The 25,898-nt window shown below is 34.4% G+C and overlaps 3 protein-coding genes across 3 annotated transcripts; all 3 read left to right on the forward strand.

Moving 5' to 3' along the window:
* Nucleotides 1–7,750: 7,750 nt before the first annotated feature.
* Nucleotides 7,751–9,512, forward strand: LOC113735426 (uncharacterized). Its single transcript, XM_027262437.1, has 2 exons — nt 7,751–8,749; nt 9,462–9,512. The coding sequence occupies exons 1-2, from the start codon at nt 7,751–7,753 to the stop codon at nt 9,510–9,512; spliced, it is 1,050 nt and encodes a 349-aa protein (XP_027118238.1).
* Nucleotides 9,513–12,535: 3,023 nt separating this feature from the next.
* LOC113734374 (UPF0481 protein At3g47200-like) lies at nt 12,536–13,840 on the forward strand. The gene is made up of 2 exons (XM_072083287.1): nt 12,536–12,646; nt 12,776–13,840. Exons 1-2 carry the CDS (start codon nt 12,536–12,538, stop codon nt 13,838–13,840), a joined length of 1,176 nt encoding a protein of 391 aa, XP_071939388.1.
* Nucleotides 13,841–16,889: 3,049 nt separating this feature from the next.
* On the forward strand, nt 16,890–20,172 carry LOC113734373 (UPF0481 protein At3g47200-like). The gene is made up of 2 exons (XM_027260897.2): nt 16,890–16,952; nt 18,561–20,172. Exon 2 carries the CDS (start codon nt 18,596–18,598, stop codon nt 19,913–19,915), a length of 1,320 nt encoding a protein of 439 aa, XP_027116698.1. The 5' UTR covers nt 16,890–16,952; nt 18,561–18,595; the 3' UTR covers nt 19,916–20,172.
* Nucleotides 20,173–25,898: the final 5,726 nt, after the last annotated feature.

Here is a 25,898-nt window from a genome sequence, read left to right on the forward strand (position 1 = left end):
GAGATTTGAAGGATGCTTCCATCCAATAATTATATAAAAATCGGGTTCGAGATTTCCCATTTACAATATATATATATAATTCCGATTAGACTAACAGATTAAGTGCAGCCTTCTCCTCTTAATAAAGGTTCATAAACTATATTTGTAGTGTGTTTTATGCGAAATATTCATATTTACGGACCTACGCCCCAAAATTTGTTTCAATCCAAACTGACACCATAATAATTATAATATAAATAGGAGTCAAAAAGCCATTAAGCCAAGAATAATGTTCTTTATTGTGTAGAAAAGATTTTATAAGCCACCATTAATTTGTAAATGAGTGGTTTTAGACATTAAACTCAAATAGAATATATTGATCATTTTTTAATGATCTTATTGCTATAAATGGATCAATTCCGCTTGCTTGCGATGACCAAAATCGATTTGAATTCAAATAGCTCGATTCAGTTATCATGCCGAGCTCAAAAGTGAAAATACAAGACTCGGAGTCTCCTCAACCTAATTGAACCTCATATGCAAATGCATGTTTAACTCCTTTAAAAAAAAAAGAATTTCGAGTGTAGAATGTCTACTTTGTTTCTTAGACTAGTATAAATTAAAGCCATTATTTGATGTTTCGAATTCGAATTTTACGATAGCAATGTCAATATGAGTTAGGTACTCTATAGATTTTGGTTATGTTATGTGCTCTATGGAGTTTGATGTCAAATTCTACTTATCTTAATCATTACTACAAAGTATTTATGCCATTATTAGAAACTGTTTGATTCTCCAATGCAGCCTCTAAAATTGATTGTTTTAAAAACACTCTACCTCTGTGCAACTAATAAAGAATACGTTTTTTAAAAATTATTTTGATGACACAAAATGCAAGAAAATTTTGGATAGAAAAAAGAAATCAAATATGATAAAAAAAATTAGGATAATATAAAAAAAAATTTTCAACTAACCGGTGAAGTGAAGCGGTTTGTAATTGTGAAATGTTTGGATAATAAATTTGAATGTAACATATATATGATTAGAAAGAAGAATTATATTGGAAAAAGATACTAAAAGGTGTTTTACCTTTTCCAACAAGACAAACAAATATTTTGGAACATTCTAAAATAAAAAAAATGATACTTTTAATGGGGCGGAGGAAGTATTATTCACTAACTATTTCAGCGGATACCAAATTTCCATTCTAAGGCATATTACAAAGATTTCAACTTATGTTTGTTGCATCAAGCATGTGACATAAAACATAGAAGGCAAAAAAAAAAAAAAGCTGACATAAAACCTGCACCAGAAAATCAAAAGGAAGTTCAATTTTTAAAAAATAAAAAAATAGAACTAAATAGTAAATATGAAAGAAACAACAATTGGTCAAATAGTAGATCAGCTTTTCTTTTTAAACTTTGGAGGTAAAAAACAAAAACACTTTTATTTGTGTCAGCTATTTGACCCTTATTAACTAGCAATGGAAATGGTAAATATATTATCACCTTTCTTGAAACAACGATGCAGTCCTCCACCACCAACGGCAGACTCCTCATTTCTTTCTTGGTCACCACTCCGTCCTTCCTCTCCCACTCCCACTCCCACTCCCACTCCCACACACACACACACACACACACTTTTACACACTCACTCGCCAACCAGCTAAAGCTCAAAATCCTTCACTTAAACCTTAAAATCACTCAAAATCTTCTGGTTCTACAGAATACTTGCTCAAGAAAGGGAGTTGATCTTGCTTTCTTCCTTCACTACTTCACAAAGGCAACCATTTCGTTTAGCTGCCGCCTGCTGGTGGTAGTGGGTGGTACGTACAAATATTCTTCATTTTCTTTGAATTTAAAGATCTAGTTTTTTATTCTAAGAATATTTTGATGGGCTTTTTTTTTTAATCTTTATCATCTTTTTTTTCTTTTTTCAAGTAAATGAGTACTTCTGTTACCAAGCAACCTGCGTAATTTTATTTGAGCATGTTAGAAGGCTTTTCGATTTTTGTGTTCGACAAAAAAAAATCACACTTTAGTGGGTGTTATTTTAGATACGCTTTCTGATTTTTATCTACATTTGTGTGTTTCACAAGTAAAGTTGTTTCAAGTAAATTAGTGGCTGTGTTGTTATGCAAACCCTTTGCAAAAGATTTGATTTTTTCTGTTGGTATTTTAACTAGAGTATGTTCTTTGGTTGTAACATGAATGGAATTTGCATGAATCAATCTTTCGTCCTCAGCTTATGATGTCAATTATACTATACATGAGATTATACTGGTTAGTATTTAGCACTAAGATGGCCTAGTCCTGCCAAGTTCTTCTATGTCGCTTCTCTGTTTGACTAACAAACTCTTGAAGTTATCGTTTAGCTCTTTGCTACTTTTTTCTTTGGCTTATCGTAAATCTTTGGCAATGCTTTTATGAATCTCTGTGGAGCATTATTGCTTATAGGAAGATGCATTATAGTCATGCCATCATGGGTGTTGGAGTTTTTCAACTAGTTTTGGTCAAAATTTTAGCACAATTCCGGAAAGAGTTTGTTGTATGTCTTTCATTTTTAATGTTCATAATTCTGCCTAATATGCTGTATATATAAGTAATAAATTTTGATAAATGTTATTTAAGTTTTTCAATGTTTTGTGCAATAGAAATTATGGATGAAGTTATTCGTATCTGCAAACCTGAAAATAGTCCTTATCCTGAAAATGTTGTGGCTTTGGGTCCATTGTACATTGATACATTTCCTGGACAAGATGAGCTGGTTAAAAGTGCAAAAGTGACGGCTTATTGTCATGCTATAGCTGCAAGTGGAGACGTGGACTCAAACATTCCTCTTTGTGAGGGGATTCAAATTGTCCGAAGAGAAGCTTTTAGAGCGTATTGGTGGCCAGAAGAACCACCCAATGGATATGTTGAGATGATGGTATTGGATGGCTGTTTTTTATGCTGCTGGTGTTGTTCCTTCTTGACCACGAAGAAGTGAAATATTCCATAGATAGTGACACCTAACTTTTGGATTTTCATCATTTAGTGCAAGACAAAGAAAAAATAATCTCGTCCATTCTATTGGTAGCAAACCAAATTCCCTACAATATACTAAGAGTAGTTATGGCCACATTTACTTTAGAGATAGGATACAAGAAGTGAAGGTCAAGAAATCCTATGATTTATTGGAGAGGACATTCTATGCACTATTCAAGATAGGAGGTCTCACAATTGATCAGACTCTGGATCTTGGCATTTCTTCGACATCAGATGAACCTTCAAATCTTTTGGAGAGTCTACACAGTTTAATTCTAGGCTTAGGGCCAAGTAGAGAAATTGGTCAAGTGTACAAGCCCCTTGAACCTGATGATGTTCCTAGGATACTAAGTGCAGTAGAATTGAGGAAAAAGGGCATTGAAGTCAGGGCATTGAAAAGGAATATGGAATTAGGCAGATTAATTTTATCAATTTCACTATAGCTGCATTTGCATTTGCTCCCACTTGGTTCTTTCCTGCTTTGACAGTCAGTGACAATCTAAAGGCTATATTGAGAAATTTGATTTGTTATGAGATGCTACAAATCCCTCCACATGGAAATGAGAAATTTGAAGTCAGCTCATTCTTGACACTTATGAGTGAATTGATCTCTAAACCTGTTGATGCAAAACTTCTGCACGATAATGGCGTTGTGAAGGGCAATCTATTGCAAAGGCAAAGATTGCCAAAAGTTTTGAAGAAACTGTTTCAAGAGTTTCATACGGTTAGCAGCATGGTTCGAAGACTCGGCCGAGACCGAAACGACTCGGCTGAGTCGTCACCGTCTCGGCCCTCGCCGATACGATACAGTGACGAAACGATACCGAGATACTCAACTCGCCGAGACGTCACCATGAAGGGTTGAAACGGTTGAGTCACACCGAATCACTCCTATCATCTCGAGTCAACTAGAATTTTTATTATTTTTACTAAAATTTTAATTATTTTTGTTTATCATATTTTTTACAATTTTTAGAATATTAAATATTTCAAAAATTCACGTCTGGCTGAGACCGCGACTGATATGTCGAGACTAATGTGGAACGGTCCAGGCCATACCCGCAACTGCGACCGCAATTTTGAACCATGGTTAGTAATGAAAACCTACTCAAAGTTAGACTTCAAATTGATGAGTACTACGTCCCAAGGTGGAGAAAAAATCTGAAGTACATTCCGGGCTTATCCCAAATGATGGCAGCAATTGGACTAACTTTCACCATCCTCGGATTTTTCAAGCACTGAGAAGTAGTAGTTCGACATGAACCATACACGAGCCTTTAATTTTTCCTTTTTCTTTTCCTTTAGTTGCTTTACCTTGTTGATTACAGCTTGTGTAGCAAGAATTGGTTTAGATTTAATTGCTTGTTGCCCAAAAACCGGATGCATGGTATGTTGTTAGAAACAGATGCTATCTTCCTGACCCAACAGTTCTGCAATTTTGAAATACAGCTTTCTCCTCGTATTTGTCATTTCCATATGTATTTATATACAGCCAATTGAGTTTCGTGTGAAATTACATAAATGAGCTTAGAAACAGGGGAAGTCAGCAACATTTGCATTCCAAGCAGCCCTTTACTTTATTGCCAGAAAGTTCCCAATGTCCACAATGTTAAATCTCTTGCACACCTGAAATTTAAGATTTCAAAGGCATCAATTTCCTGATTTCTCAACCGATATGTTTTTACCTAATATACTACTAATTTTTAGGACTAGGCAAACGTCACTTGACAGAGTCCACTAACTGAGTCGTTTACAAATGGTATGCTCGACAACTAATCTAAATTTTAAATTGAAATTCAAATTTTATATAGTTGTCAAGTATCTCACCGTGATTTTGTATGCACCATCAGTGTATATAAGATTAACCCTTTTAAATAGTAAGACCGGAAAAACATGTTGAATTTGAAATAGTCACTATTATTTTGGTACATTAGTAAAGTGAAAACTTGATATTAACAATGAAACTAAGAGAGTATATATAGAGAATTTTGCAAATGTAGTTTAAAAAATGATGTTTATATGGATAATTAGTTAACTAAAAACATAGGGGTATATACCAAAAAATGCACCTAACAGGATAGAAGCTAGAGTTCCAATTAGATTTTCCCCTTTACTTTGCCATTGCAACTTATATTGTAAATTTTCATCGACATATTGTACGATATGATATAATAGCAAAAATAGTACCACACTCTCTCTATAAAGAAAGAAATTGAGAATATGTTTGCTAATTAGAATCACCAGATCATTCTTTATTTTAATTGCTATTCGAAATTAATTTCACATCTGAATTTAAAACTTTTATTTAAGAATTATCAGATTTGCATACAACATAATGATGTAGTTGATAAATGAGATAGACATAGTTTTATATTTCTTTGTTGGAAGTAATTAAGGACAAAATTCCTTAAACAAAGAATTTAGCTGTTAGGTACATGATTTTTTGATTGAAATGAAATTGATTAAAGAACATTTGCCCCAAAGTACAGTTTACATTAACTCTAAGTTTCTTAAGGAAATTGCCTGCGATAGCAAGCTAATGTCGTGGCAGGCAATCATAAGATGCCTGGCGAATTCCTAGTCTATCGTTCAACAATTGCTACCTAGAAGCTTACCAGAAAGAATATACAATGAAATCAAGAACTACAGGAGGACTCATTTGAAGAAAAATGTGCAAGGCTCATCTTAGTCTTGCCAGAAAAATCAAAAGCACACCTTCTGAGAGGGCGAGAACTTCAGCAACACCACCAGCGGCAGCAACCTCAAAGTGTTTGACATGAGAAGGCTCGCGTAATTTACTGGAGGAAACTGATCACAAAAATTGCGTCAACGCTGCCTCAAATAAAACAAGATGCATCAGCAGTAGCATCGAGTCTTCCTCTACTGACTACTTGGCGTTTAATGAATGCAACTGGGCCAGAAGCAATAAATCAAGCAGGACATGATCTAGGATGGTTCATGGAGCATGGATGATTAGTGGTATTTCAACAAACAACACTCTTAGTTAATAAAGACGGCCACTTCCTCACAAAAAATCGTGTGTTTGAGTTCCGTTACAAATGTGAGAGATGAATTGATGGGCGACTTGTGAGAACAGGGTCCGGAAAGTATACCTTCACTATTAACAGTGACCGAAACTGAACCCACTCAAAATTTTTCTTATTAAAAAAAAAACGCTACCGTGCATACATCTGCAGACCCCGTTATTACTAGTGTCCTTAACATTAAATGTTTCTTTGTCTTATATTTCTCACTTTGTCAGTAGTTGTCCTCGTGAACCAAAGAAGTTTCTCTGGCTAGGAAATGATGTAAATTTCTTGGTTCTGTGGAAATTTTTGGATTATAATGGATGCAGTCTAGTAAAGCTTTTTTTGGCAATATGTCCATCAATTACGATTTTTGAGCTACACAATCAGCTATTCTAGTGACTGACAATGGCAATATGAAACAAGAGTTGCATTGTAGGGTTAAAGATTGGATATTTAGATGACAATATTTACGCTTGATTATTTTCCTTTCATGGGGACAATAATCAAGTTTCTTCCTGAGCCAATATATATAATGTGTGTGTTTGCATGCTATGCAGTGTGTGTGTAAATCTGTATATAGATATTATATTTATTTACTAAAATGTACAAATACACAAATAGACAGCCACGGATTTAAGGGGGGGCTGGTGGGGGCTTAAGCCCCCCCCCAAGCCGCCGGAAAACCCCCTATATATAGGGGATTCCGGCGGCCAGCCCAGCCCAGCCCAATCCCCCCACGGTGATCCAGATCTACCGACTACCATCCTCCATGGCTCCATGAATGCTGCAGACGAAGTGAAGAAGAGCTGGAAAGCCGCTGCCGTGCTGACTGCTGAGGAAGAAGATGACCCATTTCATTTTGAATTTTTTTTTTGCCCTCTAAATACAAAACGACGTCGTTTCACTTTTAGTGGAACGACGTCGTTTTGTATAATGAGGGGAAAAAAAAAATACATCAGATGAAGCCCTAGTGCCAAAGGGCAAACAAGAAGAAGACGCAAAAGCACGCCGCCAGTGCCAAAGGGCAAACAAGACTCCAACTCCAAGAAGAAGACGCCAGGCTCCAAGAACTCCAAGAAGCTTCAGTTGAGATTCTACCATCCTGCTTCAAGCCTTCAATTCAAGGCTCCAAGACTCCAACTCTCCACCATTCGGTCCATTCCATTCACATAAATCTTTTAGGTTAGTTTTTTGGTTTAAATTACAATATTCATCTTTATATTTTTGTTAATTATATGTTTAAATTATTTTTGAATTTTGAGTATCTTGATATTAATTTGATTAAGATTAATTTTTATTTAGTTTATGTTAATGTAATTTAAGAATTTGAAAGATTACATTAAAAAATTTAATGATATTAAATTTAAATTAGAAATTAGTTTAGAAATTGTATAGATTTTAGGTTGTATTTAGTTTTTAAAATTTTGTTAGTTTTATATTTGAAATTTTAAGAATTAATTATGTGAATTAGAAATTTTGAATGTAAATATAAATTCAAAATTTTATGAGATTGAATTAGAGATTATATGAGTATTTAGTTGTACCTTATTTTAACTTTTTGATAATTTTATATAATGAATTTTATAAATTGAGAAATATAAGTAATATGAATTTATTATTAAATTAAAGAATTATTTATATGAATTTTAAATTAATTGATTATTGAATTGCATAATTTTATTGAATTTAACCACAATTATTTAATTGTGACAGAAAATGGAGAGATTCTTTAATCCTAAACGAGTCCGTAGTGGTGAATCTTCAAATGAGCCTAATATTAGTGAACCAGTTCAAAATCAATCTTGTGTGGAATTGAATTTAAATGATATTGTTAGTGATCCGAAATTACGAAAATCAGTTGAGAAATTTGATATTTCTCTTCGAGACCATGTCCGAAGAGAGTATTTGACTAGGGGACCTTGCCAACCGATTGGCCATATGTATCCAAAAACATCATTTGGTAAACAACATAGAAGTTTCCAAGATAGTTGGTATCAAAAGTTTGTATGGTTAGAGTATAGCATATCGAAAGATGCGGCGTTTTGCTTTTGGTGCTTTCTTTTCAAAACACAAAATAAGGGAGGTCGATATGCAGAGGATGCCTTTACAAAAACGGGATTCAATAATTGGAAAAAGGCAATGGAAAGATTTAATGAACATATTGGAGCTGTGAATAGTTGCCATAATGATGCTAGAATACAGTTTGAAAGTTTTCAAGATCAAAGGCATAGTGTGTCAAATGTGCTACGATCTTGTGGGCGCGAAATAGATATTGCATATCGCACCCGTTTAACTGCTGCTCTGGATGTGACCCGCTTTCTTTTGAAGCAAGGATTGGCTTTTCGTGGAAATGATGAGTCAACTAGTTCTTCAAATAGAGGCAATTTTCTTGAATTGTTTGAGTGGTATAGCCAACGAAATACTGAGATTTTTGAGGTTGTAAATCAAAATGCTCCTGCAAATAATCAACTAACTTCTCCAATGATTCAAAAAGATCTGGCACATGCTTGTGCCTCAGAGATCACAAGTGTTATAATCAATGATATTGGAGACAATTATTTTTCCCTAATAGTTGATGAGTCTCGAGACAGTTCAGTGAAAGAGCAAATGGGAGTTGTTTTGAGATATGTGAACAAAGAAGGGCGTGTGATTAAACGTTTCCTTGCAATTGTACATGTGTCTGACACCACATCTCTTTGTTTGAAAGATGCAATTGTACATGTGTCACAAAAAAAAATTTTTAATACACTTCAGCCCCCCCAAAAATAAATTTCTGGCTCCGTCCCTGCAAATAGACATTGCATATATGTACATATAGAAACATAGATTCAATATACGTATATAAATTATACTCCCTCCATTCCAATGTGATAAATAACAAAAAGTGGTGCTCAAATCAATGTTTCGTTTGGTTTATTTCATTTCCAACAAACTTTTTTCCACTCGTAATAAATTTCAATCATATCTTTGCTATCCATATATAGTAACTATGCCCAGTGATGTTATAATTGTTAGATTCATAAGTTTATTAACTTTTTCAGAAATTGAATATTCGATTACGAGAAAAGAAGATGTTGCATTTTTTTTGTAATAGAGCACTTAGTTTTGTTTAGCTCTAGCTGTATAACAACACCAAAAAATCTAATTACTATCTCAAACAATACTGGCTAATTTTTACAAAACTTATCGAATTATAATCCACTAAGGTATAAAATTTACTGAATCAGAAATGATTCTCGCTAACTGCATTCTTGGATGTTCCACGACCTTTCCGGGAGCCATGATTCAGAATAGACCTTATTGGTAAATGAGTCGGTTATCGGACTCTGTCAAGTGCCATTTACCAAGTCTTAAAGGTTAGTGTATTAGACAAAAATATATTTGTTGAGAAATCAGCAAATTGATGCCTTAGAAATCTGAATTTCAGGTATGCAAGAGATTTAACATTGTGGACATTGGGAACTTGCTGGCAATGTAAAGGCCTACTCGAAATGCAAATGTTGGTGGCTTTCCCATGCTTCTAACTCTAAGTAGCTACCGTTGGGAAACTTGTACCTGATGCTGAACCCTCACAGCCAAATTTGTTTGTTCATGGATTTGACACTATTTTTTTTTATAATTTGTTTTCCTAACGGGGGAGGGATGGGATTAAGAAGCGGCGAGGGAGTTAAGGGATTAGAACTTAGAATTTCTACTTTTTGGGATCTCAATCTTGGATTTGACACTATTTACTTGTCCTAAACAATAAGCAAAATTACGGTGCCTTAGAAACATGAATCTAAATATATAGCACCGTGTCAATATATGAATTTTGGGATAATTTCAGAAACCTCCTCTTATAATATCACTTAGCTCCCCTGAAGTTTTTAAAATTTCACTTACCTCCTTTGTCAAGTTGACAAGACTAAATATTCCTATGAAAGGTCACAAATTGACAATATTACCATTGCTCTTAATAACCATTTAACCAAAAAGCCAAAACAAAATAAAATTTTAAAAGCAAAAAATGTAAATTAAAAAAACACATTGCTAGCTAATAATGGTCCATATTTCTTTGTATTGGAGTCATGGTGGAATAGCAAAGGACATGAATAAATTAAATCTAATCAAGATTTCGTGCACAGTTACAATTAAGGAAGTCAAGATATTTTTTGAGGAAATATGTTTTAATTCATGGTGTAGTTTAAGTTGTATTAGAAACTAAAATAATCTCTTCATATGTGTGAATTTTTCAAGGTGTAAATTTTGCTTTTGTTTCAATACAACTAAAATAAATAGTTTACGTTAAAAAATTTAACCTTATTTTATTTTTTATTGCTTTATAAATTTCATAAGTAGGATAATATAAGGGTAGTATTGGAACAAAAGTTTTATCTTTTTTGCATTTCCTCCAAAGGGGTTACAATGTTACAAGAAATGTCAATCCAAGAAAGGTAAGTGAGATTTTAAAAATCTCAGGGGAGCTGAATGATATTATAAGAAACCTTAGGGGAGGTTTCTGAAATTATCCCAGGAATTTTTCAACTCATTATATTAATTTGCTGCGAATTTCCGCGTCTCTGATTTCTTGTGAACATGCATACTAAATGCATGCTATCTGATTTCTTCCAAATGGTTTTCTATTTTTTTTTCCCCATCTCGGTTTGATTTGCATTCCATCGGAGATGCATCCCATCTGCTTCTAAACAACCATTATTCATTAATTTGACCTTAATGAATCAAATACCTTCTATTTAAAAAATAAACGCGTAATAGAAATCAGAAGATCATAAACTAATCTAATGATAATTGCATAATTCTTGGAGCCATGTAACGCTATGCATAAATTTTTTTTTTTTTTTGTTTTGGTGGCACAAAAGTAGTGTAATACTATTATTGAGTTCAGTCAGTTGCCTTGCTAGTTTTTAACCATAGTCACGGCAGGACTCGCGATCTAACTTGATTCAACTCTTTCCTTTATGTTCTTGGGATGACTCTTCCATCAGGGTCCTAAATAGTTTTTTTTTTTTTTTTTTTTTTTGTAATGAAAGGAAATTGGGTCCTAGATAGCTTTATTATTTGTTAACTTACATCAGGCTTCTTAAGATGCATTTTCTAATTAAGTGAGACTGAAAAATGTTCTAACAAGTGGACTAATAAATCATTTTGTGACGACATGGAATTAGAAGATCATCTTGTCCTTTTTCCGGTGGACCGACAAAATGCTAGCTTCAAATTAGGACTAGGTTTTTCTTGAAAAGGACTAGGTTTGGGATTGGGGCCAAAGATATTACTTAACCAAGTAAACATTCCCCTACCTAGAATATATGTCGCTTTAAAAGACCAAGACAAACATGCAAGACGTTCTTTCATAATATGCTGGCCCGACGAAGTTCGTCAAAGTTCCTCTGTCTTAACCCTTAATATTTACGAATTATCCCACACGAGGGTAGGCAATTAAATGGTGGACAGATATTACAAGCTAAGTTATGCCTTAAACATGTAAACTACCAATCAGTCACAAATGTTACCCAAAAAAAAAAGGGAAAAACAAAAGGTTTGCATGGAAAAGCAAAAAAGCAAAGACATACAATTGTTTATTATCCTATCAATCTTTTTTAACATTCCATATTACTTTATAAACTTTTAATGATCAAAGACCATAAGGCAAGATAAGCCAAGAGCAAATGCAAATGATTGCACTGAGTACTCGACTTTAGTCACCATGAGAGTTTTTACAAAAACCCAAGCCTTTACTTTGAGAGTCTTGAAGTATATATTCCAACTTTAGCACAGCATAAGACAAAATCAAACACAAAAGATTCCTCTATTTAACTTTTTTTAACTTTAAGATTCTTGAAGTATTGTACTTGAGTCAGAAGCTTAAGATAAGGATAAAAAAAAAACACGAACACTACAACGTCGAAATTGCGAGCGAGTATATATATATATATATATATATATATATATATATATATATATATATATATATATATAGGGCAGTTGTGATTGCTAGCTAGAGGAAATATAGGAGCTCAAAACCACGCATTGGTAACAGGTTAGAGTTTTCTTCTTCTCCTCTAGGCATATAATCATATTCTTCCCTTTTTATTCGATGCAACATCTTAAATGCATATATAGCTGTATAAATATATTTTAGCCTGCTCCAAATTCGTAGAGAAATAAGGATCACGGTAATGGGTGAAATTTGCAATCAATCTAGTTGACGAGGAAGAAGAAAGTAGCTAGTCGATTTGGTTTCCATATATAAGTCACCTCTAATTAACTAAAATCGTGTTGATTTTGTTTAGTTCTGCACGTGTATAGCCAATGTTGATTAATTAGTCACTTGTCAAAAGTACTAACTAATCTCATCACCGATCATATACGTGTAAGTTGGATCACCAACGACCAACTAAATTGCTTGTTAAACTTAATTATTAATCTAAAACAACGGTACTGATGATTTTTTCCTTAATTTCAGCAAGAGATCGATTGTATTACTCAACACAAACAAAGATCATGTCCACCGACGCCACAACTGCCCGAATTTCTAATTGTATCCGTGAAAAGCTTTCTGGGCTATCAGATACTGACATTAGGGCGGCATCAAATGAGCGATGCATATTCAAGGTCCGTGAGAGAATACAAAGTCAAATCGAAGGGCCATATGAACCACAAATGGTTTCAATCGGACCTTATCACCGCGGTAAGCCGGGGTTGCAATTAATGGAAAAGTAAAAGCTGATTTACTTGAAACAGCTTCTTCAGCGTGAGGGAAATCTACAGATTTGCGTTGCGGCCATGGCAAATCTTGAAGGAGTAGCTCAGAGGTGGTACTCCGATGAAAGGATCAGTCATGATGGTGACGACGGCTTTGTGGAGATGATGCTTCTTGATGGCTGCTTCATACTCGAGCTGGTATGGAAAATTAATCACCCCACACAATCTACAGATGGCATTTTATCGGGCGCACTATTCATAGACCTATTAGGAATCGAAAATCAAGTCCCTTTCTTCATCCTTGTTGAATTGTTTCACAAGACCAACTCCAACTCTGGTGCCAGCAGCAAATTTAATGATTTGGCTCAGCGTCTAACTGATTTCGTAATTCTTTTTTGTGACAGCAAAGAGAATGAATATGTTGTTGATGATGGTCAGGTCATTCATCTACTTGACCTTGTCTACAAAGCCTGGACCTTTTCGTATGCTGCAAAATTTATTGCTCTTGGTCCATGGATTCGGGAGGATGATCCTTTCTCACTGTATCATATAACTTCTGCCAGTGAATTACAAGAAATTAATGGGGTTGAGTTCGAAGATAGTGGGAAAGGACCATGGCTTGAGATTATTTGGGAAAATGGTGTGGTAAAAATCCCTCGTTTTATGGTCCATGTTGATACAGAACGTCTGCTCAGAAACTTAATTCTCTACGAACAGCATTACACCCGTCATCATGAGGGCACGAGGGAGTATATAAATGATTATGCAATATTCATGGGAAGTCTCATAAATTCTTCTAGGGACGTCGAGGTACTGCGCAACAGTAGAATTATTACCAACAAGTTGAATGATGATCAGGCTGTCTCTACCATGTTTCGTCGGGTGTATTCAATGAAGTGGAAAAGTATGCCAAAAGCCGTTGGCATATCTGGTGGACGAAGCTCAGGAGGACCTACTTCAACACCCCCTGGTCCCCCATTTCATTTGTTGCTGCAGTTGTTGCGCTTATCCTCACTTTTCTCCAGACCTTGTATGCCATCCGGCCTGCGGAAAAAAATTAGTAGTAACAAAACTACTAAACGAGTCATATCGGCCACATGCTAAGTGCGTTTGTTTGGTCTGAATATTGTTTGTCTTTCTTTTTCAACACAACCTAAAAGACTTTCATCACCATCCATAAGTTGTGCTATCAGTCAAGTTTCTTGTTATTTCAGTATCTCATGGAGAAGAAATAAAAATCGTGTGTGTTTGTTTTGGTTTTGATGATATGTAATGTTTTTATTAATATATCTCTGCTTTCACTGTTTCAATGTCATCAGTTCGCCTGGCTTGGTATCATCAGTTACCCAATATGACTTTTTCTAAAGTTATTTTTAGTTCACAGATTGTGCAAGTATCTCTATTTTGCTGCATGCATGGAAATCATTTCGATCAGAGGCAGGAGAAAATTGAAGAACCCTCAAAAGTTTATGCACCAGCTCCTTAATTTTCTAATGTCTCTAGTTGTTCACTTCTCCAATAAACAAATCTTGATACAATAATGCTACACCAAAACCGAAAGCTGATATATACTTTTCTTTTCTTTTTTTTGGAGCAAAGGCTGATATCTACTTACAACTCTAAAAAAAGAAGAATAATGAAACTACCTATTTTTTAGATTTTGTGTTTTGTTTTCCATATAAACACATGCAACCCTATAACAAAAAAGTAATCAGTTAGATGTTTGACAAATACACGCTTAGTGGGCTAGGTTTTCAAATACTTTCCCGTCCCACTGAAAGTGTCATACTTTTCATTTTGAAATGTCACGAAATATTTGTCATGTTAAAAAAGTTAGAACACCTTTTAGTTTTTCTTTTCAATAGAGCTCTTCTTTTTAATCATATGCATATTATCATTCAAATTTAAATTTAAATTGAAAAAAAAGTACAAACATCAAAATCAAATCACTATTTTTTAAAAAGTTGGATTCCCGAAACATGCCTAAATAATTGGGACGGAGGTAATAATTGACATTCAGGGCAACACTGAAAGCGCAATATTTGCTAGGAAAAGAAAAAATAAATAAACGAAAGCATTTACATGTGCGGGAATACTAAAAATTAGGACAAAATATACCAGTTGGGAAGGTGCAAACTCCAATTTTCTTTAGACGTATTTGGAAGTACTCCTACAAAATATATACTAGTTGGGAAGGAAATCCGACCCGAATTTATTTTACCACAAAACACAGTCAACAAAAAACAACAGCCCGTTTTCAATTTCCAGAGAGAGAGAGAGAGATCTTAATTATAGCATTTGGAACGGAAACACTTAAAAAATGAAGAACTAGGCCCACCCCATTTGTCTCCTTATTGTCTCTCTGCTAGCCATGCAACGAAGTCCAATATAAAATGAAAATTGGATGTCAATGACCAATAACATATTAGCGAGAAATTGAATGAGTTCAACTGCATTCTCATAGTTAAATTTCCCACTTAACTAAAAATTACTCCTAAGAAAATTAAGGCCTTTATGTAGACCCCAACTTTAAAAAAAAAAAATCTGACTAAGAGTGTTGCAGTTATCTTCCTCACAGATGGCCTTCGCCTAGAAATCACCCACCCGTACAAGGTTTTTTTTTTGCCTCCTCCACGAAATTAGATCAACAAAAGGGGTTGTCCCCTTCTTCCTTAATCTATAAACAGGAGAATAAGATCGAAGCCATACTAACAATGTTTTTCATTCCTTCCCCCAAAAAAGAAAAGTTTTCAGCAGTTTTTTCTCTTAAAAATTCTTTAAACTAAAATCATGTTGCATCATATTTTTCATACCTCAAATGGATTGTGGATTCATTCCAATTTAAACCCATCAATTTGTTTTGTAATTTTCACTTTTCAGCAGCAGCTTTTGTTTTACATATTTAGAGTCAGAAAAGGATGCCAACTTGAGACAACAGCTACCTGCGTTAGTCTAACGAAAATGACCATATAGAAATCCATGCAAAATAACTATATACGCTGCATAAAACACCAACGAGAAACTTAAACTGTCTCAAAATGCAATGGAGATAGTTGATAATCAAAACTCCATTTAAGCACGAAGAAACCTAGTGAACCGGAATTATGAGCAAGCACTTCCAAACTACTTTGATGCTTGTTGATTGGTTAGGTTTGCTAAATGTTCAAGAAGTTAAATGAACACAAAAAGCTATGACATGCCACTATTAAGAATGCAAAGCATATTTAAGAATTAACTGAAGCCTTTTCAAAATTCATCTATATGGGCAGAAAATCTTTCCATGTACTCATACTCAACCATAAACTCCACGAGACCACAAGGCAGAATGTTGGTATCAAGATATACCTCACCTACTGAATGAAGGCTTCTTGATGCGATAAGTTACCATGTGAAATTAATTATTTGTTCACCAGAACTCTGTAAAGTAATTAAAGTTAACATTCCAACGCAAAACACGAAAAGTGTTACATATATTCCTAGCGTTGTCTTCCACTGGGCTATTGGTACATTCTTTGCTGTGAAATCATGAAAAGTGTTTGTAGAGTACAGCACAAACCAAAATCAAACACACAATTCCGCTAATAATTACTCCCTCCATTCTATTCTATTAAGATGTGCCATACTATAGTCACTTGATTTCAAAAAATTAATTGAAAACTTGGTAGGCCCACTAAAGAAGTTTCTCTCAAAAACAGAGTAATATTGGTGCGCATAAGATTTCTCTCAATTTATAGAAAAACATTGAGGCCTACTCCTTACTGTCCCTTAGAAGAGTTTGAGTTTAATGGCTCTCTCTTTTAAAATGGCCCCACAAAATAAACAGACTTGACATGACCTTACAAACTTGCTACCAGGTATCCGATTAAATAAGGATAAAACTGGAACTCAAACTCGTAAATTTCAACAACATTACTATGCATAAAGAATTAGAGTCTCGAAAAGTGCGGAGGGAGTATTTAACTTTATTTACCATGAGTGTCTTTACAATCTATTATATACTAAATTCAAATGCTCAAGAAAAGAATAAAATAACAGAATTGGAAATCTTGAAGAGTAGGACGTTGCCAAGAAACTTGACTTAAACAATATTCTCAAGGAACTGCGAGTCTATATACAAGGCATGCATGGGCAGTTTTGATTGCTAGAGTGCATAGAAAAGTTGAAAGCCTTGGTGCAAGGGCTAACATGTGCTGACATTCTTCAGTGTTACTAACAGGTTAGTGTGTGTGTGTGTGTTTATGTGTGTGTTTATGTGCATAACATGTGCTGACATCCTGTAAGCAGGTGCTTTTTTTTCGTCTAAACCTAAATCTTAGTTGCATGCTGAGAGATATATCTGTTTAAATAGATTTTGTTAGCTTAACGGTTTATCTTCTATGTTTACGCCAAAAAGTAAAGCTTTCTGTATAGCCAATCGAGCCGAGAACTGGCAGAGATTCTATGCCAACGGAAATTTTCAATTTTCCATATAGAATTTTTTTTTAAACCACCAAGCTTCAGTTCTATGGCAACCAAAAAGGAATTAAATCTATAAATTCAAGGTTCCGAGCCCACTTGCGCTGAAAAAATTCAAAGGAGGTACTAAAACACTCTTTTAATTTAGTCAGATCTATATATCTATTAACCCCTTATACAGTTTTTTTAGGCCCGCCCTTCTTATAAAATAGAATAGTCTTATACACTTGTTAGTCTCTTATACAACATTTTTAAACCCTCTCTCCTTATAAAATAAGATAGATTAGATTATAAGAATGTTATCGTGGCTAGCAAAAAGAATTTTTTTTTTTAGAAATTTTAATTTTATACCATCAATTTTGGTCGGGATATATAATTTTTTTGAATTAATCAAGTACAAAAAGGTTTGAGACTTTGCCTTGTTAAAGCCAACTCATGAAGTAGGTATGTTCTTACATCTTTTTCTCCAACTTCGGTGAGCTGCATCTTCATGACTCCTAGCAACAAAACTAGCAGTGTATGTTTGGGCTTCCCACATGGGAGTCCTTTCTGAAAACAAAAAGTTGCTCATCATTCATGTTTCCTCCATCTTTTGATAACGAAGTCTGGAAACACATAACGGTAATTAGTTAACCACTGACAATTTCTGAGTTTCATAAACTTTTCTCCTCGGTCTTTAGTTTGCATACAAGATAGAAAATCCAATATTAGGAACAGTTTTCCAGCTAATCTATACATTCCGGGTAACTGGAATTTGACAAATTTTTTTCCACATTTTTAAGGTACGGACTATACAGCCTCAAATTAAGTTTCTAGGCATGAATAGATTCCATGCAGGGGCGGAGGGAAGGGGGGGCAACCGCCCCCCCTCCAATTGTTAAAAAACAAAATTTCTAAGTAAAAAATTTTTTATTATATTGTTTTGCCCCCCCAAATATTGATAAAAAATTTCACTTTGCCCCCCCTCCAATTGTTATAAAAAAATTTTTTATTATATTGTTTTACCCCCCAAAATATTGATAAAAAATTTCACTTTGCCCCCCTCTCAAGGACCCAAACAATAATGTTTGAAAGTTATTTGGACTTGGTCCAAATAATAGAGACTCGCCCCCCTAATTGCAATTCCTAGCTCCGCCACTGATTCCATGTATATGTACCATCTTGTCGAAGTGTTGTTCATCTGACTTCTATGCTTCATACCTTTCATCTATATCATGCAAATTAACTTTGGTGTATGAATAAGATTTTCCTTTTCTTTATCTAGGAGTGCTTCTACATTCATGTAGCACTTGGACCTTAAGATTCGTTCTAATAGGAATGAACCTAAATGCTTAAATTTGCTGATCCTTCTTGATGTTTTCTCCTGCAGCAATTTTTCCTCTTGTTTATACGTACTCAACAAAGATGTTCGGAGAAATATCTGACGAAATCTCCATTCGCATTGATCAAAAGCGTTCTGGCCTATCGGATACATCGAGGAGGCAATTGATTTTCAAAGTCCATAGTAAACTACGAAGTGAAAATGAAGAAGCATATGAACCACAAGTCGTCTCCATCGGACCTTATCATCGTGATAAGCCTAAACTGATAAAGATGGAGCAGTATAAGCTAATGTACTTGAACGTGCTTCTTCATAGAAGAGGAGAGTCAAGTGCTAAGAAATACGTCGAAGCTATGGTTGAACTTCAACAGCAAGCTAAAAGTTCTTACGCGGAAGAAATCAATCTTGAAGCTGTTGATTTTGTTGAAATGCTATGCCTTGATGGTTGCTTTGTCATCGAGTTCTTGAGGAAACTTTCTCAGCCTGAATTATACAACGAGAGTGATCCCATTTTTCAGATGTCTTGGCTAATATCAGCCACTAAGAAAGACCTAATATTATTTGAGAATCAGTTGCCCTTTATCGTCCTGCAGAAACTGTTCGATATGACCAAGTCGCAGGACGAAGAAAAGAAACTTAATGACCTAGCTATTCTCGGTCTGTCTTCGCTCATGCCTGTTTCTTATCCAGGTCAAAGTTCTCGTTCTACAATCCCTGCAGGTCATGAGGTTGTTCATCTTCTTGACCTCATGCACAAAAATTTGACTGCCTCATTTTCCAACACACTTGCGTATCCCAAACATGAAGAGACTAAAACCACATGGCAGAACTTTTATCGTTTCAAAAAAAAAAAACCCTCATTGCAGAAACCAGTTATTGAGCTACTACATAGTGGAACGCAGTTCAAGAGGGCAAAGAAGAGTGAATCCGTGCTCCGTATCACATTCGAAAATGGTGTAGTTAAAATCCCTCCTTTATTTGTGGATGATCATACAGAATCCATCTTCAGAAACTTCATTGCATACGAACAGTATATGTCTAAGCCATTTGAGACATGGAGGTATGTAACTGATTACATAAGCTTCATGGATCTTCTCATAGATTCCCCATCCGACGTTGAAAAGCTTCGCAACCGTGGTATCATCAGGCATGGGTTAGGCAATGATAAAGCAGTCTCTGCAATGTTTAACAAGTTAAGCAGTGATGTTTCTATTGAAAGTCCTTTCTGTTACGACAAAATTTTGGAGAAAATGAGGGAGTACTGCAGCAAACGCCCCCGTACTTGGTGGGCAAACCTCATGCGGAATTATTTTCATACCCCGTGGTCAATCATTTCATGTCTGGCTGCATGCATTTTGCTTCTTCTCGCATTGGTGCAGGCCATATTTTCCATCCTACACTAGACTTTGACTTAATGAAATTAAAGTGAGTTAGTTGTGTCTGTTTTGTAATTTGTTAGTCATTGTACTTAAATACCAACAACATCATTTTATTTGTGTTCCGATTGATAAAAAATTCTTGATGTAAAAGAACTTTCCTGTCTTGGATATTACATGAACTCCTAAATGCATGTTCTGCTAATAATGAACATGATCTCTTCTGTATTATGTTCTACAACTGAACATTAAAATAGCAATGCCCCGTCTGGCTCATTGATTCATTTTAGTCAACCTGACAATTTTTATGAACATGGATCTGTCTACACATGTATCTATATTTCTGTGTCAAGTATAACCACAGTACGAGGCTAACTTTGAGTGTTACATGGCACCGGTCCGATCTGAGTGAGAGTACTACTAAATGCATGCAAAGGCTGACGATGAGAACTCAATGAAGCACGAAAATTAAGTACACAAGATTTTAAGCAAACTGCAAAGAAAGAATTAAAAAAATGAAGCTTTAGCATTCATCTGGCAAAAAATCCTTGGCAGACTATCATATATAATAGCAGTTAGATACCAGTTGATTGAAATGCTAACTAAATAAGTGTACTGAAAACATATAGTTTTACAGGATCTAATCGTTACTCCTGTGATTTAAAGAAGACAATAGAGAAAAGGCTCGGTTGATTTTCAAACAAAGAAAACCCGGAAGAACACTTTTTTGGGCAAATAGTTATAAACATGAATTGCTTGTTACTTATGGTTCCCGAAATCTTATCTAATTAGCCACTGCACCCACATTGGCTAGAATGCTAAGTAAGGCATAAAGACTGAAAGAAAAAAGTGTTGGAAAAATGGCTATATTCATTGTAGAGTGAATGAGAAAATTGTTCTCATAATGGCACTCTTGAAAGAATCAAAGGATAATTATCTATTCATGTACATAGGATTCATGTATATTAATTATTGATACATGATTTTATCGTTATCTTATTGAGATACGTGTATATACATGAATATGGTACTTTGATAAACGTGAAGATAATTATCTGGAATTTATTCTTGTTGCCAATTTCGAACAGTCACCCTTGGCCATCATCTATAAATATCTCATCTGTTTCAAAAGAATGAGCGCTCTCTCTCTCTCTCTTTTTCCTTCTTGCATCTCCATATTTTAGTGTTCCATATTGCTCTAGTTCGAGTTCGCTGTGGTGAAGAAAGTTCGGTGCTGACATATTCACCTTTAATCCATTGTATCCTGGGAGACAAACGCCTACTTTATTCACCATATTCACCTTTCTCATGTTTGTCATTTCGCGAAGCAAAGCATATGCTAAGGAATGAAGGGCTGAGGCATGTCTACTTTTTTTTTTTAAGAAATAGAGGGCTTAAACATTGGCTCTTCTCGTCTCTTATCTTCTCTTCTCTTTACTTTATTGTGCTCAGTCGCTCACTATTTTCCCTCTACAAAGGAAAAATTGCTAGCCATCTAAAGTTTACTGGAAAAGAACAGCTATGAACTCATATCTCAAAATTCTAGAAAATTAAAATGTTTAAGAATTTGTAGATCCTATCTAAATGAACATCTTGAAGTACAGATTATCTTTTGCTGAGTACATTAATAAGTTCAAAGTAACTTTCTATAGAAGTATGGAGGAAAATAAAGTGTTTTTATACATTGGACTATGGGAGAAAAGAACAAAGGGGCTAAATTATTAATTAAGTTATTTTTCAACTATTTAAATTCGTATACCAAAAACAGAAAAAAAAATTTATTCTTCATCGACCATAATTAGATAAAAGCACCACTCTTAAATTTTCTTGTTCTACTCTTTACTACCTTTTCCTATGTAAAATTAGACATATGCCACTAGGCTAATATATCCAAAAGTTGACAGCATGGCTGGTATAATGTGGTCTTACAAAAATAATAATAATAGTATATAGTGGACTACCTATGAGCTTCCCATCCCAAAGGACTAAAAGCTTGATATAACTTCCACCCGCTTTCTCCAGCTTTTTGTCTCTATTTCTGATCAAGATTGCTACACGTGAGACTCTCCTCTTGCCCAGGTAAATTTTTCCAGTATTTCTCTGTTGTGAAATATATTGGAAATCTTAGTAGCGAACTAGTTGAAAAAAAACTTCTTCTTTAAATTGAGTCATATTAGTTCATATTGTCCTATAACTCAGTTTTATATCTAACTTGGTATATAACCATTCCACCATTCCATACTACTAAAAGTTGTACTGAGTGAGAGTGTTGTGTTGATATATTCTTTCTTCTGTATGCATCCAAGATTCCTACTGCCAATAAACCCCTTAGGTCTTTTTGAAGCATTTCATCAATTTCTCAGAAAATATGTCTGATACCCTTTGTTTAGTAGCCTTTGCTTGTCTTTTGATTCCGTTTACTTTTCCTCTTTTATGTTCTAGGATAATTGCATATATGTGGCTAAACTTGTACAATTTCTAACTAGATCAATTGAGTGAGATTGGAAGACAAATGCCTAAACAAGACAATAGAATAGCCAAGATTATGTATCCCTCCCAGCAATACGGGCTGGTGACATTGATTTGTTTTCAGCCCTTACCTAACTTTACATGATGACTAGCTTCAAACGACAAAAACTTTTAAAAGTCAGAATCAGCACCCGGAAATCAGTATAAACCTGGTTCAAGAAGTTGCCAATCAACTTAATTAGACTGATTTTGTTAATCTTTCCGCGCAGCATTTTATTCTCCAAAGAGGATGCCCGGAGAAATGCTAAAATTTATTTCTACTGTCTCGATCGAAAGCTTTCTCAGATATCAGAAACATCAAATGAGAAATGTATATTCAGAGTCCATGACAGGCTACGGAGGCACAACCCTCAGGCATACGAACCAGAAATTGTTGCTATTGGACCTTATCATCATGCTAAAAGTAAATTGCCAAAAATGGAAAAGCATGAGCTGTGGTATTTGCAATAGCTTCTTCTTCAAAGAGGCGAGTCAAGTGTGGAAAGATACATTGTAGCCTCGTCACAGCTTGAAGAGCGCACTCGAAGGTGTTATGCAGAAGAAACTATTAAATCTATTCTTTAAATGTATAATTGCTCCTTTTCCTATCTCATTTTATTGTGATGATTTGAAGTGGAAAAGATTCTGATATTGGTGTCTGTGAATTCCTCAATAGATTTAATAGTTTTTTTTTTTAAAGATGTTAATGATGAAATTTGGATTTTTTTTTTTTTTTGCATCTATATATACATTTATATATACATGGGATGATTGCATTTAGTAAACCTAACAAGTTGGTACAGCTAAAAAGTGCCTAGATATACACCATTATTGTTGAAGTTTATTTTCTTAGGTCCTTCCGTTCGTACTTCATGAGATTATAATATGTGTTTATAATAGCACTATATAAGGAAGCAATCATTCACCTTTTTTATAATCAACGGAGGAATGATTAATCATTATTTATAAGCTGCTTACATACTTCTTGCTGCATTGTTTTGTTCTGCTAGAGTGCTAGTGTTTTTTAACTCTCAAGTCAAGACTAATAGTAGTTTTCCTCTTCAAAAGTCTATGGCTGCTAATTAAGTCGTGTTATAATTATATCCTGATATTAATTCTCTATTTTTCATTACGCAGATTGAACATTTAATTTGCCATTTTACCAGCCATGACTTTATGATATTCTTACAATCTTAAACTTAATGCGGATAGTACTGGATTTTCAAATCTGGAAAAGTTGGAACTTTTGTGTTATGACACGTTAGAACTAACTTTGTTACAGCATTTATTCATGCTAATTTTGATAAATAAGGAATTCAAATTATTTTGCGATATTTGATGAAAGTTCATACATATGTTAATTCAAGAAATAGACATCTTCCTTTAGCTCCCTAAAAATCATTTAGAGTGTTATGTATGATTTGACAGGATCCATTTAATTTTATTTTCTCCAAAAATATTTTTTTTGGCAAATGTACTTCTAGTTATACCTTTCTCTTGGCTAATATCCTTAAACATGGGTCTTTAAGCTACATTTTTTTACACTTTTTTAAACCCTTTTTCTTTCTCAATTTTACTGTTTTGTTTAAAAGAATTATGATTAAAAAAAATTCAAGGACGGCTGAAAAGAATAAGCACCCCAGCACAAACGCGCGTTTACCCCTAGATTTAAACACATGAACAACCTAAGATTGACATTAAAAGATAGTTTTTTCTTTTAACTGAAATAGCAAAAAAGAAAAACTTGTGAAACTCACTGAAACGGAAAATTAAGTCATAAAAGCACATAAAGGAGAACAATTAACTAATGATAACACCGAAAAATTAACTAATTCAAGTGACATGAAAGAGAACGTTCGAAATCCATCAAATAGACAGAGACTTTTTACCCACTTTATACACTTCACCCATATAAATGACAAACAATCTAATGTTAACTTCTCTACAACAATTTCTACTCTCTTGGACACGAAAAAGAAGAAGGACAGTAAAAAAAAAGTGATTGCAGGTACCAATCTTATGCATACTTTTCTTTTCTTTTTTTGGAGTCTGGAGGGTAAGGGGTATCTTGGAATCACCAATTCTGATCCCCCAGACTGAACAGAGCTCACTCCATAGATGACTAACAACAGTAGCACGTGGGAGTCGAATCTAAGATCTTGTTGTAACTATAAACGACTAGTTACAACTGAGCTACTCACGAGGGGCTTATGCGTACTTTTCTAAAATTGATATTTTGGTGAACCATTCTATATATCCTCTGATATTCATCTATTTTAGATATTATATTTATACTCAGGGCCTTTACTTTGAATCTTTTTTAATTTTTTTTACTAATCAAACAGTTGCAATTTTTTCCCATTTCATCTATTTTCGGCTCCTATGGAAACATCACAGAATCAGTTGATAAGCTCATTAAAGCCTGATGAGAAAATGTGGATGCGTAGAGTCTTGCTATTACTGAAATTTGGCATCGAGGCGTATATGGGAAAACAAAAATCTGGAAATCTTCAGAAGTTAATTTTCCTACACAGGCAGGTAAAAAATCATAAACTTTAACATTTACTTTTGAATCTATATTTTGCACATTATTTTCAAGAAAAATTCAAAAGGCATATAAAAATTCAAGTTATTATGTTTGATGACATCAAGGAAAACTGTTCCTATTCCTTATAGGAATCAACATAAAATGAGGACTTTTCCTCCATCTCTCTATCTCAACCATTTGGTCGTCACCTTCCTTTCCTCCTCTTCTAGCTATCCTTAATTTCCCCTCAAATCCCAAATAAATTATCTTCTCTAGGTTATTATGTCCTTCATAACCAGAGCTACACTCTTGAATAGTTAACTTGTATCTCCCCATTTTTTATTTTTTACTTTTTTCTGTCTTCTGAAAATAATATTCAATTATCTAGACATGTACTGCACATAGAAGTTTAAGCAACTACGGTGATGATTAAAGGGATAATTGATTATGCTTCGCTGGTGGTGGATGGCTTGAGATTTTGATTTTTATAAAGCTAAATCATGAACATGAGTAAAATGGTTGCTAAAGCTCACTGGTCATCTATCAGTATAGTTTATCATCAATGGAGTTCGGTTGGCTTTCTTGTAAGTTGATTCAACTGCTTATTGGATATGAATATTTTTCACGTAATAATAACTAAAGATTGGTTTTCACTGCCTAACGTCAAGCGACCAGATAGATTACATCAGGAAAAAGGAGAAAAATGATATCGGGAGTCGGGCAACAAAAAGGGGTTGATCAGTAGAATCCAGTGGAGAAGAAAAATATTTTGGGTTTTTGAATAATTAAGGAACTAAATTTGTTAAATTAATGAAACTGTCTTGATAGGCGTTTGTGAGTGTGAAACTCCCACCGTCTGTCATCTTGTTGTTTTTCCTTCTATAAAAAGTGACTTTGAACTTATTAGTATACTCAGCAGAAGATGATCTGTAATTCAAGATGTTCATTCGGATAGGATCTACAAATTCTTAAACA

The sequence above is a fragment of the Coffea arabica genome, chromosome 3c (genome assembly GCF_036785885.1).
Source record: "Coffea arabica cultivar ET-39 chromosome 3c, Coffea Arabica ET-39 HiFi, whole genome shotgun sequence".
Taxonomy (NCBI): Eukaryota; Viridiplantae; Streptophyta; class Magnoliopsida; order Gentianales; family Rubiaceae; genus Coffea; species Coffea arabica.